The sequence below is a fragment of the Papio anubis genome, chromosome 19 (assembly GCF_008728515.1).
Source record: "Papio anubis isolate 15944 chromosome 19, Panubis1.0, whole genome shotgun sequence".
NCBI classification, from domain to species: domain Eukaryota; kingdom Metazoa; phylum Chordata; class Mammalia; order Primates; family Cercopithecidae; genus Papio; species Papio anubis.
This window is the reverse complement of record NC_044994.1, coordinates 15,697,648-15,709,574: the sequence shown is the minus strand read 5'-3', so window position 1 is coordinate 15,709,574 and position 11,927 is coordinate 15,697,648. Positions and strand designations below refer to the sequence as shown.

The 11,927-nt window shown below is 46.2% G+C and overlaps 2 protein-coding genes across 14 annotated transcripts in view; one reads left to right on the top strand and one right to left on the bottom strand.

Moving 5' to 3' along the window:
* Nucleotides 1-2,339, top strand: part of NPC1 (NPC intracellular cholesterol transporter 1) — a 55,146-nt gene extending 52,807 nt beyond the window's left edge. For all 3 annotated transcript variants that reach the window (XM_009192527.4, XM_003914232.5, XM_021929985.2), the window contains exons 24-25: nucleotides 348-510; nucleotides 1,550-2,339. In XM_009192527.4, coding sequence (XP_009190791.2) covers nucleotides 348-510; nucleotides 1,550-1,632 — 246 coding nt within the window. In that variant the 3' untranslated portion in view covers nucleotides 1,633-2,339. The remainder of the gene's footprint in view (nucleotides 1-347; nucleotides 511-1,549) is intronic.
* RMC1 (regulator of MON1-CCZ1) overlaps nucleotides 2,049-11,927 on the bottom strand; it is a 28,356-nt gene continuing 18,477 nt past the window's right edge. For 8 of the 11 annotated variants that reach the window (XM_003914233.4, XM_021929987.2, XM_021929989.2 and 5 more), the window contains 10 exons: nucleotides 9,729-9,773; nucleotides 9,420-9,473; nucleotides 7,589-7,717; nucleotides 6,452-6,558; nucleotides 4,521-4,640; nucleotides 4,127-4,204; nucleotides 3,703-3,807; nucleotides 3,538-3,606; nucleotides 3,223-3,448; nucleotides 2,049-2,209 (listed from right to left, as the gene is read on the bottom strand). In XM_003914233.4, the coding sequence (XP_003914282.1) occupies nucleotides 2,130-2,209; nucleotides 3,223-3,448; nucleotides 3,538-3,606; nucleotides 3,703-3,807; nucleotides 4,127-4,204; nucleotides 4,521-4,640; nucleotides 6,452-6,558; nucleotides 7,589-7,717; nucleotides 9,420-9,473; nucleotides 9,729-9,773 (1,013 nt within the window). In that variant the 3' untranslated portion in view covers nucleotides 2,049-2,129. Of the gene's footprint in view, nucleotides 2,210-3,222; nucleotides 3,449-3,537; nucleotides 3,626-3,702; nucleotides 3,808-4,126; nucleotides 4,205-4,520; nucleotides 4,641-6,451; nucleotides 6,559-7,588; nucleotides 7,718-9,419; nucleotides 9,474-9,728; nucleotides 9,774-11,927 lie in introns of those variants that run through there. The other 3 variants (XM_021929992.2, XM_021929988.2, XR_002518647.2) reach the window with 3 other exon arrangements.

Below are 11,927 nucleotides of genomic sequence, written 5' to 3'. Positions count from 1 at the left end.
GATGCTACCTGGGTTCAGTTGCCATTGCTTTGGACCTTGAATATTAAGAAATCCCCATAAGGGCTGGGCACGGTGGCTCATGCCTACGTAATCCCAGCACTTTGGGAGGCCAGCGTGGGCAGACCACTTGAGGCCAGGGGTTCGAGACCAGGCTGGCCAACATGGTGAAACCCCATCTCTACTAAAAATACAAAAATTAGCCAGGCATGGTGGCGCACACCTATAATCTCAGCTACTCGGGAGGCTGGGGCAGGAGAATCACTTGAACCTGGGAGAAATCCTTGTAAGGAAGTGTTTCAATTACAGGTTGGTAAAAGTGGTGTCTAACACAGTATCTCTTCTTTTAGGTGTTCAGTGGAATCACGCTTACAAAATTTGGAGGGATTGTGGTGTTGGCTTTTGCCAAATCTCAAATTTTCCAGATATTCTACTTCAGGATGTATTTGGCTATGGTCTTACTGGGCGCCACTCACGGATTAATATTTCTCCCTGTCTTACTCAGTTACATAGGTAAGAGTTCTTGTCTTAAAAGGGTGGCATAAGAGGAAGCACATTACTGAAAGGGGATTCTGTCCTGAGGCATTCTTTTCAAGTATTTGAACTCATACTAATGGTCATTTGATAAATGATACTGAGTAAAAAAAAATTATTCTAAGAGAAAAAACCCATCCAGGGGCTTCATGATGGTGCAGACTACTTCACTAGTAAGTTGCTGATGTTTTTTCTGGAGGCCTGGAGCCAGCCCTTGAATGGATCTGAGTGTCAGCAGGTGGGGCAGCTCCTCCCTGCCGCTGAGATGGAGGAGTCCGTCCTGCAGTCGGCTCTCACACCAGCAGCGCTGCAGAGCAGCTTTTTATGTCCCTCACGGATTTCCTGTTCTCAGCAAAGTGCTGCCTCTGTTCATCTCGAGACTATTCTTGATCCTTTTACTTCCATGGCCACTTCACCTTGCACAAAAATGACCCATGGTTGAAAGGACAGTACTGATTTGCTTGACTTAAAGCTTTGTCACTAAATTGGAGCACTGAAGTAAAAGATTAAGAAAATGAGGGGCTTTTTATCATCTCCGGGCAATAGAAAGTAGTTCTATTACAATCTAATACACTAGCTCCTTTTCTTTAAGACAAAAAAAAAAAGAGAGAGATGAACACTTTGGAAGGCTGAGAGGGGAGAATCGTTTGAGACCAGCCTAGGCAACATAGTGAGGCCTCCATCTCTACAAAAATACAATTGGCCAGGTGAAGTGGTGTGCGTCTGCAGTCCCACCTGCTTGTTAGGCGAAGGCAGGAAGCTTGCTTGAGCCCAGAAGGATGGGTTCAGGACGCAGCGAGTCGTGTTCATACCACTGCACTCCAGCCTGAGGAAGAAAGCAAAGAGCCCCTCTCCAAATGAGAGAGAGATGTGGTCTCACTCTGTTGTCCAGGCTGGTCTCAAGCAGGTCTCCTGCCTCAGTCTCCCAAAGTGGAATTACAGGCGTGAGCCACTATGCCCAGCCAACCAGTTCCCTTTCTCCTGCAGAAATAAGAAAAATTATTTTTCTCTCTCATAGGGCCATCAGTAAATAAAGCCAAAAGTTGTGCCACTGAAGAGCGATACAAAGGGACAGAGCGCGAACGGCTTCTAAATTTCTAGCCCTCTCGCAGGGCATCCTGACTGAACTGTGTCTAAGGGTCGGTCGGTTTACCACTGGACGGGTGCTGCATCGGCCAGGCCAAGTTGAACACCGGATGGTGCCAACCATCAGGCTGATTGGCAGCAGCTTTGAACATAGTGCCCGTGAACTCAGGAATGCACAGTTGACTTGGGAAGCAGTATTACTAAATCTGGAGGCAACCACAGGACACTAAACCTCTCCCAGCTTCTTCAGGAAAGAAACCTCATTCTTTAGCAAGCAGGAGGTGACACTAGATGGCTGTGAATGTGATCCACTCCCTGACACTCTGGAAAGGCCAATCAATGCACTGTCTCTCCTTTTAGGAGTAAGCCATCCCACAAGTTCTGTACCACAGTTTTACTGATATTTGAGGTTGTAGATACACTTTATAACATTTTATAGTTTAAAGAGCTTTATTAATGCAATAAATTAACTTTGTACACATTTTTATATAAAAAAAAACCAGCAAGTGATTTCAGAATGTTGTAGGCCTCATTAGAGCTTGGTCTCCAAAAATCTGTTTGAAAAAAGCAACATGTTCTTCACAGTGTTCCCCTAGAAAAGAAGAGATTTAATCGCCAGTTAGCTGTGGCATGAAATGAGGGACAAAGAAAGCATCTCGTAGGTGTGTCTACTGGGTTTTAACTTATTTTTCTTTAATAAAATACATTGTTTTCCTAAGTAAGTTTTGGGGTTGCCCTATCTGCTTTGAGAGACAAGTAGAAAAGCTAAATGGAAGAGATTCCATCCTGTCCTTACGGTAACTAAATGCCGTCTTACATTGAGCTAGAAAGAGTTAGACCTACATGTTTCATTAGAGAGTCCTGATCCTTCCCTATCCTAAAGATGTCTTAGGTTGTATAACTATTTGGAGATGAGAATGATCAACCAGGGCCAGGTGCAGTGGCTCATGCCTGTAATCCCAGCACTTTGGAAGGCCGAGGCAAGTGGATCACGAGGTCAGGAGTTCGAGACCAGCCTGGACAATATAGTAAAACCCCATCTCTACTAAAAATACAAAAATTAGCCGGGTGTGGTGGCACACACCTGTAGTCCCAGCTACTCAGGAGGCTGAGGCAGAAGAATCGCTTGAACCTGGCGGAGGTTGCAGTGAACCGATATTGCACCACTGCACTCCAGCCTAGGCAACAGAGTGAGACTCCGTCTCAACGAAAACAATAAATGAGAATGATCAACCAATGTATACTTCATGAAACTGAAACTTTAACAAGCCCCAGGCCCTTTAAAATACTTAGCCACCATTTGCCGTCTTATTCCTGGCTTCAAGAGATATTCCAAGATCTGCTATAAGAGATGGGCTGTGCCTAATAGGTCCTAAATGTGTCTTGACTCAAAACACACCTTCCTTGGTGAGTTCCAGAGCATAACTCAGATTCTGTCAGCATACTGAATTCACTCTGCTACAAATAATGGGCCGAGGGCTAGGTGGGCTGTTACCAAATTGTGTTGTTTACAAAAACGCTAACCCAAGAGTCCTCGCCCACCAGCTGCCAGTGCCCTCTGCTACTCTTTGAGGCTATGGTTACCCCAAGTCTTTGCATTCTCACCTGGTGTGAAATTGGGGCTCCCTCGCAAACGCTGGTTTCGCTGTTCAAAAAACCGGAATATTGTATAGAAAAGCATGTTGTCTTCAGTCTGCTTTGCAGCATCTAAAAATTTTCGTGCAGAAATGTTGTCATGGCCACCAATGCCCCGGATAAACCTTAAGGCAGCTAACACTTGGTGTTTGGAAAGAAGAACTTCTACTATTTCATCATTTGCTGTTGAAAGTCGCTAGGAATAAGGAAGAGAAGTCCAGGTCAGTGCAAACAACAGGAACAGAGTTAGTTTCCATAGTCTAAAACCTCACACATCAGACTTACCTTCAGCATGTCCAGAGATAGCTGATGAGCAGGAGGATAGAAACTCTCTAGGGATAACAGCAGACAAGCCTGAAAGGCATTTTTAGACCTGCTTCAGTTGGAAGGTTAACAGTTAAAATTTTCTGTTTTTAACCACAATGGAAGTAGAAATCTGGCAATGCATACCAAAGGTTTGGAATCGCTGAGGACGTGGTACTGCAGGAACTGATGCAGCATATAAAAGAGGTTGTGCTGGACAAGGGTTTTGATAACAAGTTCATGTAGGTAATGCTGAGGACAAAAGTAAAAAGTGAAAGAACACTTCCAAATCATTCAGCTACAACAGACTAGAGGCTCCCCGAGGACTGGCTATTCCAACCAACATGGCCAAAGTGTCACTACAAGAAGTGGTTTCATCATGCAGGTAAAGACCCCAACTTGACATTACACTTCCATTCCAACTAATAAGAATGTTGGGAGAGTCACTCAGCATTCTGAGTCAGGGAGGCAGACCTGTCTTAGAATATGAGTCATCTTCTAAGAGGGACTGTGTCTTTTTTTTTTTTTAATTCCTGCTGTTTTAACTTGGGACCAGCTGATTTGAAGGTACCTGTACTGCAATCTGAAACTGGTTAAGAGAACGAATGTATTCCATCAGCACAGCTATCACAAATTTATGAGGCATCTCCTAGGGAGAAAAAAATGTGGTTTTATAAATACCAACGAGGTGCAAAAGGGGCTGCATATAACACTTTATCCAACACCCGCCTGGTTTCCATCTTAAAATGGCCCAGTGTTCATCTTTCGCTGGTTTTGCATAAATCGCTCCAGAACCACTTGTCACTGATTATGCTTTAGGCCTGAGTATTAGAAACCAAACTACCAGCTCTAGGTCCTCACCCAAGGAAACTCCAGTGATTCTAATCACATGAAGTCTCCTGCTTTCCCCAACTGCCTTGTTTTGAGCATTCTCAGTCCGGAAGAGGCGGAAAGCTGCAGCCCACCTTCTTTTCCACGAAGGCTGACAGGACATGGGTGTACACATCCGACTGGTCCAGCACCGCCTGGGTCCGCACCGGCCTCTTGAGGAGCGGGCTGCTTCGGCTCTGCCCTGCTTCCACCGCCTGAAAGAAGAAACCACAAACTATGACCTTCGGCATCTTAGAGGAAGGGTGCTGTGTACAGTTCATCCACAAGGACTGCATTCTTCGATGTGGACCCCAGGATATGAGCGGAACACACTTCTTTCTCTACTTAGATAAAATACTTCCTGTGCTGGCTTGGGGAGGGTCTAGGAAGTCAGAATTGGTCATCTTGAAAACACTCCAATGTTCATGGTAGATGAAACGGGAAAAGCATGTGTCAGCAAGTTTTCTCTTAAAATATATCATACTTAGCCTCTTGCAATTTTTTAACTTCCTGTCTAAGCTTCTTAATCCTGGACCACGGGCATTTGTTATCTGGCAAAAATGAAACGGCCTGCTGCATCCCTGCTTTATGAAGTCCTGATCCTACAACAAGTGAGGAGCGCCTGCATGGAGTCTCCAGGGATTTTTAGGTGGGAAGCCAGAGCACCACAAGTCCGGAACAGGAAAGCTCTGAGACCTTGACGACCTCACCTGACCTTTGAAAGTAGTTCCGGCTGGGCGCGGTGGCTCATGCCTGTAATCCCTGCACTTTGGGAGGCCAAGGCGGGTGGATCACCTGAGGTCAGGAGTTCCAGATCAGCCTGACTAATACGGAGAAACCCCGTCTCTACTTAAAAAAAAAAAAATTCAAAATTAGCCAGGCGTGGTGGCACATGCCTGTAATCCCAGCTACTCGGGGGAGGCTGAGGCAGGAGAATCACTTGAACCCAGGAGGAGGAGGTTGTGGTGAGCCAAGATCTCGCCATTGCACTCCAGCCTGGGCAACAAGAGCAAAACTCCGTCTCAAAAAAAAAAAGCAGTTCAGATCCATGCAGATTATGCAATAGCTGTGGGGTGTAGTCTGAGAACCTGCATTTCCAAGAAACTCCAGATGCTGCTCACGTGGCTGGTCATTGGCCCCCACTGCTGAGTCATGTTGTTTATGGAGCCCAGTAGACAGTGCGGGACAGCACAGAAACTGCCATTTGGGATCAGACCTGCTGATTTCCACAGGCCAAAACACCCACGGCAATAGGGTTCAAAAGGACTCAGCCATCCCTCATATCTGACGGGGTGGAAATGGACACTGTCCAGGCAACCGGCCCTCTTCAGTGCCTGTCTCAGACCTCTTACCCTTCCACGAACAGCTGAAGGGGAGTGCAGTTCCGGGGCTTTTGTTGGTTTAAAACCATGTTCAGCCTGGGACTAATCAGATCCTGGAAGTGAAGTCAGTCATTCTCCTTGTCCTAAACTTTTCTTCTTTCTGGCTTCAGGAGGTATCATGTACGAGTAATACAGTGGAAATTGGTGGCGATAAGCCATGGTTACTACCTTCACTACAAACATGCCTGCTAAGTGCTAACACTGAATCGTCACTATCTCAACAGGACGCTATCTCAACAGGAAAGAAAGGTGTGGCAAACAGAAATACTTCGAATTTAATTTACTAAGTCCTCACTCTAGCAAAACAGAAAAATAACAAAATATTGCAAAGCAGAGACTGATTTTTCTCATCTATATATAACAGTAGGCCAAGGATCTACAGGCAAGATCAAACACAGATGGGGGAAAAACAAAAACAGTGAAGGTATGAAGTGAGATGTGGCCTCCAGCTCATGGGATGCAGGGCCCCTGAATTTACTACTTCCCCACTATCCCCCACTATCGCCACCTTGCCCTGTGGCAGGCAGCAAATCTCAGTGACGTTATTCTAATCTATAGGAAACAATTTTGCATCATAATGACTTAGAAAATACCAGGGAGGGGGTGGGGGAGGAGGACCCTTTGTCATACTCCATGTAACTCACCATCGCGTAACTCTGCTCGGCATCCAAGTACTTTTTATACTCGTGGTTGAGTTTATCAAAAACAGTGGCTATCACGGGCAGCGACGCTCTGTCTGACTCACTTAACACTGGAAAGGCACAAGGTTCACACAGATCAAACCAACTTCATGTCAGCTTCAGAATTTCCACACGTTGCTATGATAAAAACTGATCTCAAAAGGTTACCAACGCAAAAGTACCTTTAAGGGACACTCCAAGAAATGCAGTACTTTAAAGACCTGATACCTAGATGTCATTCGCAACCCCTTTCTGCTTACAGTTAAAAAAAAAAAAAAAAAGCTATAGCAGGCCAGGCTCAGTGGCTCATGCCTCTAATCCCAGCACTTTGGGGAGGCCGAGGCAGAAGGATCACTTAACGCTGGGAGTTTGAGACCAGCCTAGGCAACAAGGCAAGACCCCATCTCTACCAAAACAAAACAAACACCAATAGCACATATTGGTAGGGGATTCTTTTTTTCTTTTGCTTTTTTTTTTTTTGAGACAGGGTATTGCTCTGTCGCCCAGGCTGGAGGTATACTGGCACAGACGGCTCACTGCAGCCTTGTCCTCCCGGCCTCAAGCAATCCTCTCTCTGCAGCCTCTGGAGTAGCTGGGGCCACAGGTGTATACCACCAAATTCAGCTAATTTTTTTTTTTTTTTAAATAGAGACAGGGTTTTGTCCTGTTGTCCAGGCTGGTCTCGAACTCCTAGGCTCAGGCAATCCTTCTGCCTCATGCTCCCAGAGTGCTGGGATTATAAGCATGAGCCACCATGCCTGGCCTCAGTAGGGGATGCTTAAAGAAGACACATGCAGTGACGTGGCTTGGATTTTGAAAGAGGTGTGTGGGAAGGCCAGGGGCGGTGGCCCACTCCCCTCCTGTGTGCCCACTTTCATTCAGAACCATCCCATTTATTGTTATTTTCTCTACAAGTATCTCTACAAGTCATCTTTCCATTTAGCAGCCTTTCCTAGGGGGTCACATAGCCACCCCTCACACAAAGAATGAGGCTATGGATTACAGACAAGGCACAACAATCTGGCCCACATCCCGATAAAAAGTGTTGGGCAGCACAGGCCTCATACCAGAACCAGACCAAGGGGGAAGGATTCAACTTACTCTGTGAACAGACAGACAGGATGACCATCTTGCATTCTTTTCTCTGGAGGAGAAAGTCCATCAATCTTCCTTTGTCTGGTAAGAGATTTACTATGGGCTCAAGTTTCACTTGGAGGTTCCAGAGGTAACCTGGATTTTAAAGAGGCAGCAAATATAACAGTATGATGCAAACCATAACAAAAGCCCAAAAGTGGTTCCCTTAAACATCTGCAGGGTGAGTGGTGATAAATGTAGCTTTTTCTTCCTAACCAAAGCAGAGCCAAGCCATTCAAGAACATGTCTACAACAGAAGGACTGATGGCCAAACTACTGCACACTTGGCTGACTCTTTCCAAGTAACCTCTGCATTCAGGGGCACATCAATGGTGTAGCTCCCTAGTCCTTAATGCCAAACAGGGCCTTCCCTAGACCTAGTCCCTCTTTTAATGTTTAAAATAGAAAAAGATGTCAACATGTGGCATCAACTTCAGTCCTGTGCTTTGGTTTCTCCTACAACGACTCATTAGTTTAAAACATAACTCCAGAGGCTCTCAATGGAACATCAATAATCCATTCATCGACCCATAAATGTACTGATCACCCACACTGGCAGCATCTGGTGTGGCCTTTCCCAATTGGGGTTCTGCAGAATGAAGTGCCACATAAAAAATCATCTGGGTGATCCCTTTTTCAGTTGTCCCAAGGCAGGTGCAGAGCAGCTGTACAGGAAAACACCAGCAAGATGCACAGGAGAAAAATGACTTCATTACATACAGTGGATGCTTCCAGCATCAGGGCTAATTCTCTCCTCAAGAATTCTTAGGAATTCCAGAGGAAAGGCTCGAAAATACACAGAGGATTAAAGAGTAACACAGGAAATTCTCTAATACCAGTCTGGCAAGGTATTAGAGACACAGGTTAGGGCAACATGGCAAGACCCTATTTCTAAAAAAAAAAAAAAATTATAGGCGGCCGTGGTGGCTCACACCTGTAATCCCAGCACTTTGGGAAGCTAAGGTGGGCAGATCACGAGGTCAGGAGATCGATACCATCCTAGCCAACATGGTGAAACCCCGTACCTATTAAAAATACAAAAATTAGCTGGGTGTGGTAGTGCAAGCCTGTAACCCCAGCTACTGGGGAGGCTGAAGCAGGAGAATCGTTTGAACCCAGGAGTCAGAGGTTGCAGTGAGCCGAGACGGTGCCACTGCACTCCAGCCTGGCGACAAAGCGAGCTTCTGTCTCAAAATAATTATTATTATAATAAATTAACTGGGCGTGGTGGTGTGCGCCTGCAGGCCCAGCTACTCGGGAGGCTAAAGTAGGAGGATCGCCTGAGCCCAGGAGCTCAAGGCTGCCGTAAGCTGAGATAGCACTACTGCACTCCAGGCTGGGTGACAGAGCAAGACCCTGCCTTAAAAAAATAAGATTTCTCTAATAAACAGATTACCCAGGAAGAGACAACCAATAGGCTGAGGAGGCTTCATCAGCAAGGCCAGAAAGAGGAGCACACCTCCTGGGCTCGTGCAGAACACAAAAGGGCATGGACACCGGAGGGAAGGTCAATGGGAGAAGCGAAGGGAGACAGGCTGGGGTGGAGTCTGGCTTTCCAGAATGGGCTTAGGCACGAGAATGGCTTTCTTAGTTGTTGCTTTATTAATAGTAGTATATGTTCTTGATAAAATGCACATATAGTAGAAAACAGTATAAAGTGAAAAAAAAAATCCCATTCCCAAGGTTGAAAGGAGGGGTCATTTCTCAGAGATTCACCTTGAAAATGTCCCTGGCTACAACTGGGATCCAAAGTCAACAAGCACCATGTTCTAACATGACAACTGTCCCGCTGACCTACCTTGGCTTGCACTGATAATGATGTCAGGTTGAAAGACAATCCAGGATGAAGAATCCACATGTTATAGGAAATTCTAAACCAGGAAAAGACGAAAACAAAAGGCAAAACCAGTTTCCATTAGCACACGCCCCTGCCCCCCATGTGCTGAGTCCACGCTGAACACGGGGCCCCTGGAGAGTCAGGGAAGCTGGCTGCGGGGTGGCTCCCAGAGCGTTATTCACAGCTGCCCAGAGGAGGGCTTCAGGACCACTCTGTAAGGGTGACCACTTGCCCTGTTGTGCACGGTGCCAACGCCTTAGTAAAGGATACAGAGTTTACACGGAACAGGAGACTGGCTGGTCACGGCAGCAGGACCTACAAATTGAAAAAACGTTAAGTGCGATGCAGCCAGAAAACGCTGCGAATGCTGGTACTTACGACGCAAAAGTCAGCACTTTTTAATGTCGTGACAAAATGTTCATTCAGCTGTAGTTAAGGAAGAAATGAACTGTTCCATCTCACTGATAGCACATACGGGGAGGAAGGGGGAAGGAGGTGAAAACAATCCAGGAAAATCTCACCAAGAAAAAGAAAGCACATCAAGGCTTCAATCACTGTGGTTTGGGTTTTTTTTTAAATAACCAAAGATGACTCATGATCATTTACAGATGCACATTAAGGAACTGAGAAATTTACTTGGAGGATTCAAAATCAAATACCCAGATCATCCACGGAGAATGTTTCAAATAAATGTGGCTTTTAGCTTACCACAGCTTAATTATCTTTTTTTGAGGTGGAGACTCGTTCTATCGCCCAGGTTGGAGTGCACTGGTGCGATCTTGGCTCACTGCAACCTCCGCCTCCCAGGTTCAAGAGATTCTCCTTCCTCAGCCTCCCAAGTAGCTGAGATTACAGGCATGTGCCACCACACCCAGCTAACTTTTTTGTGTTCTTAGTAGAGATGGGGTTTCACCATGTTGGCCACGCTGGTCTTGAATTCCTGACCTCAAGTGATCCATCCACCTTGGCCTCCCAAAGTCCTGGGATTATAGGCGTGAGCCACCGTGCCCGGCCTTTTTTTTTTTTAAAGACAGATAGGGTGTTGCTCTGCTGTCCAGGCTTGAGTGCAGTAGTTGATCATAGCCCACTACAACCTCGAACTCCTTGGCTCAAGTGATCCTCCTGCCTCAGCCTTCAGAGTAGCTAGGACTAAAGGCACGTGACCACTGGAACAGAGCTGCTAACTTTTTTCTTTTCTTTTTTTTTTGGAAAGACAAGGTCTCTCTATGTTGCCCAGGCTGGTCTCAAAGTCCTGGGCTTAAGTGATCTGGCCACCTCAGCCTCCCGATGTGCTGGGATCATAGGCATGAGCCACTGCGCCCAGCCACTTAATTATCTAAATAATTAGCTTGATTATCCATTGCTTAGAGTAGGTCCAGGCACAGTGAGCTCGTCTGGGAAGCAGACCCCCAAAACCTCACATGGCGGGGACCCTTAGCAACCAGTTAGGCAGCCCCACAAGCTAACCATGACTCCTGGTTCTGTTCCAATTACCCAGGTGCAATCAAGGCAGGTTTCAATCAGCTGGTCAGAGAAAAGGTCATTGTGAACAGACCGCCCAAAGCCAGGAAAAAGCCCAGGCAGAGAAGCTTTGGTGAAGAACACTCGCACTTTGGACCTAAGGATCAAGGTCTGCACTGAGTGCACAGCCCTCATCTTTGTGTGGCTGACCTGACACTGTCAGGTGAGAGCTTTCGTTTCCAAGGCCCCCCAGATGATCCTAATATGTAGTCAGATTGAGACCCACTGTTCTAATAGGCCCAAAACAAAAAGAAAAAGGGTGGCTGACTCTTCCCAAAGTGCTGGTTATATCTGTCTAAACAGGCCCATTCAATTCCTGAGCACACCCACCCAGTGGCAGCACAGTGGGCAAGACACACGGATGCGTCAACCTGCCAGGGCTCACAGCCCAGCAGGAAATGAAAGTCACTAACCTCTGAAAATGCTTTGCAGCCCAAACTACCTAGATCCCCAGACCCTCGGTGGATTCCTGACTTCCTCCTATCGATCTCTGCACTGGCTATGACTGTGACCCAGCCTCGCATCTGTTCCATTATAACCAGATGGTTAGAACCTGATGCCTCCTAACTGGTCCTGTACCACTGGAACAGAGCTAAAGGTTCTAAGCCAGGGGTGTCCAATGTTTTGGCTTCCCTGGGCCACATTAGGAAGAAGAAGAATGGTCTTAGGCCACACATAAAATACACTAACATAACTAACATAGCTGATGAACTTAAAAGAAAATCATTAAAAAACCTCATAATGTTTTAAGAAAGTTTAAGAATTTGTGTTGGGCTGCACTCAAAGCTGTCCTGGGCTGCATGTGGCCCACAGGCCATGGGTTGGACAGGCTTGTTCTAAATGTTTAGTTTTTTTCCCCAATTCACCAGCAGTTACGTTCATGCCAAGTGGGCAGCAGACACAAGACAATCACTTGGCAAAATCTATTCTTTCAATGCTAACATTATT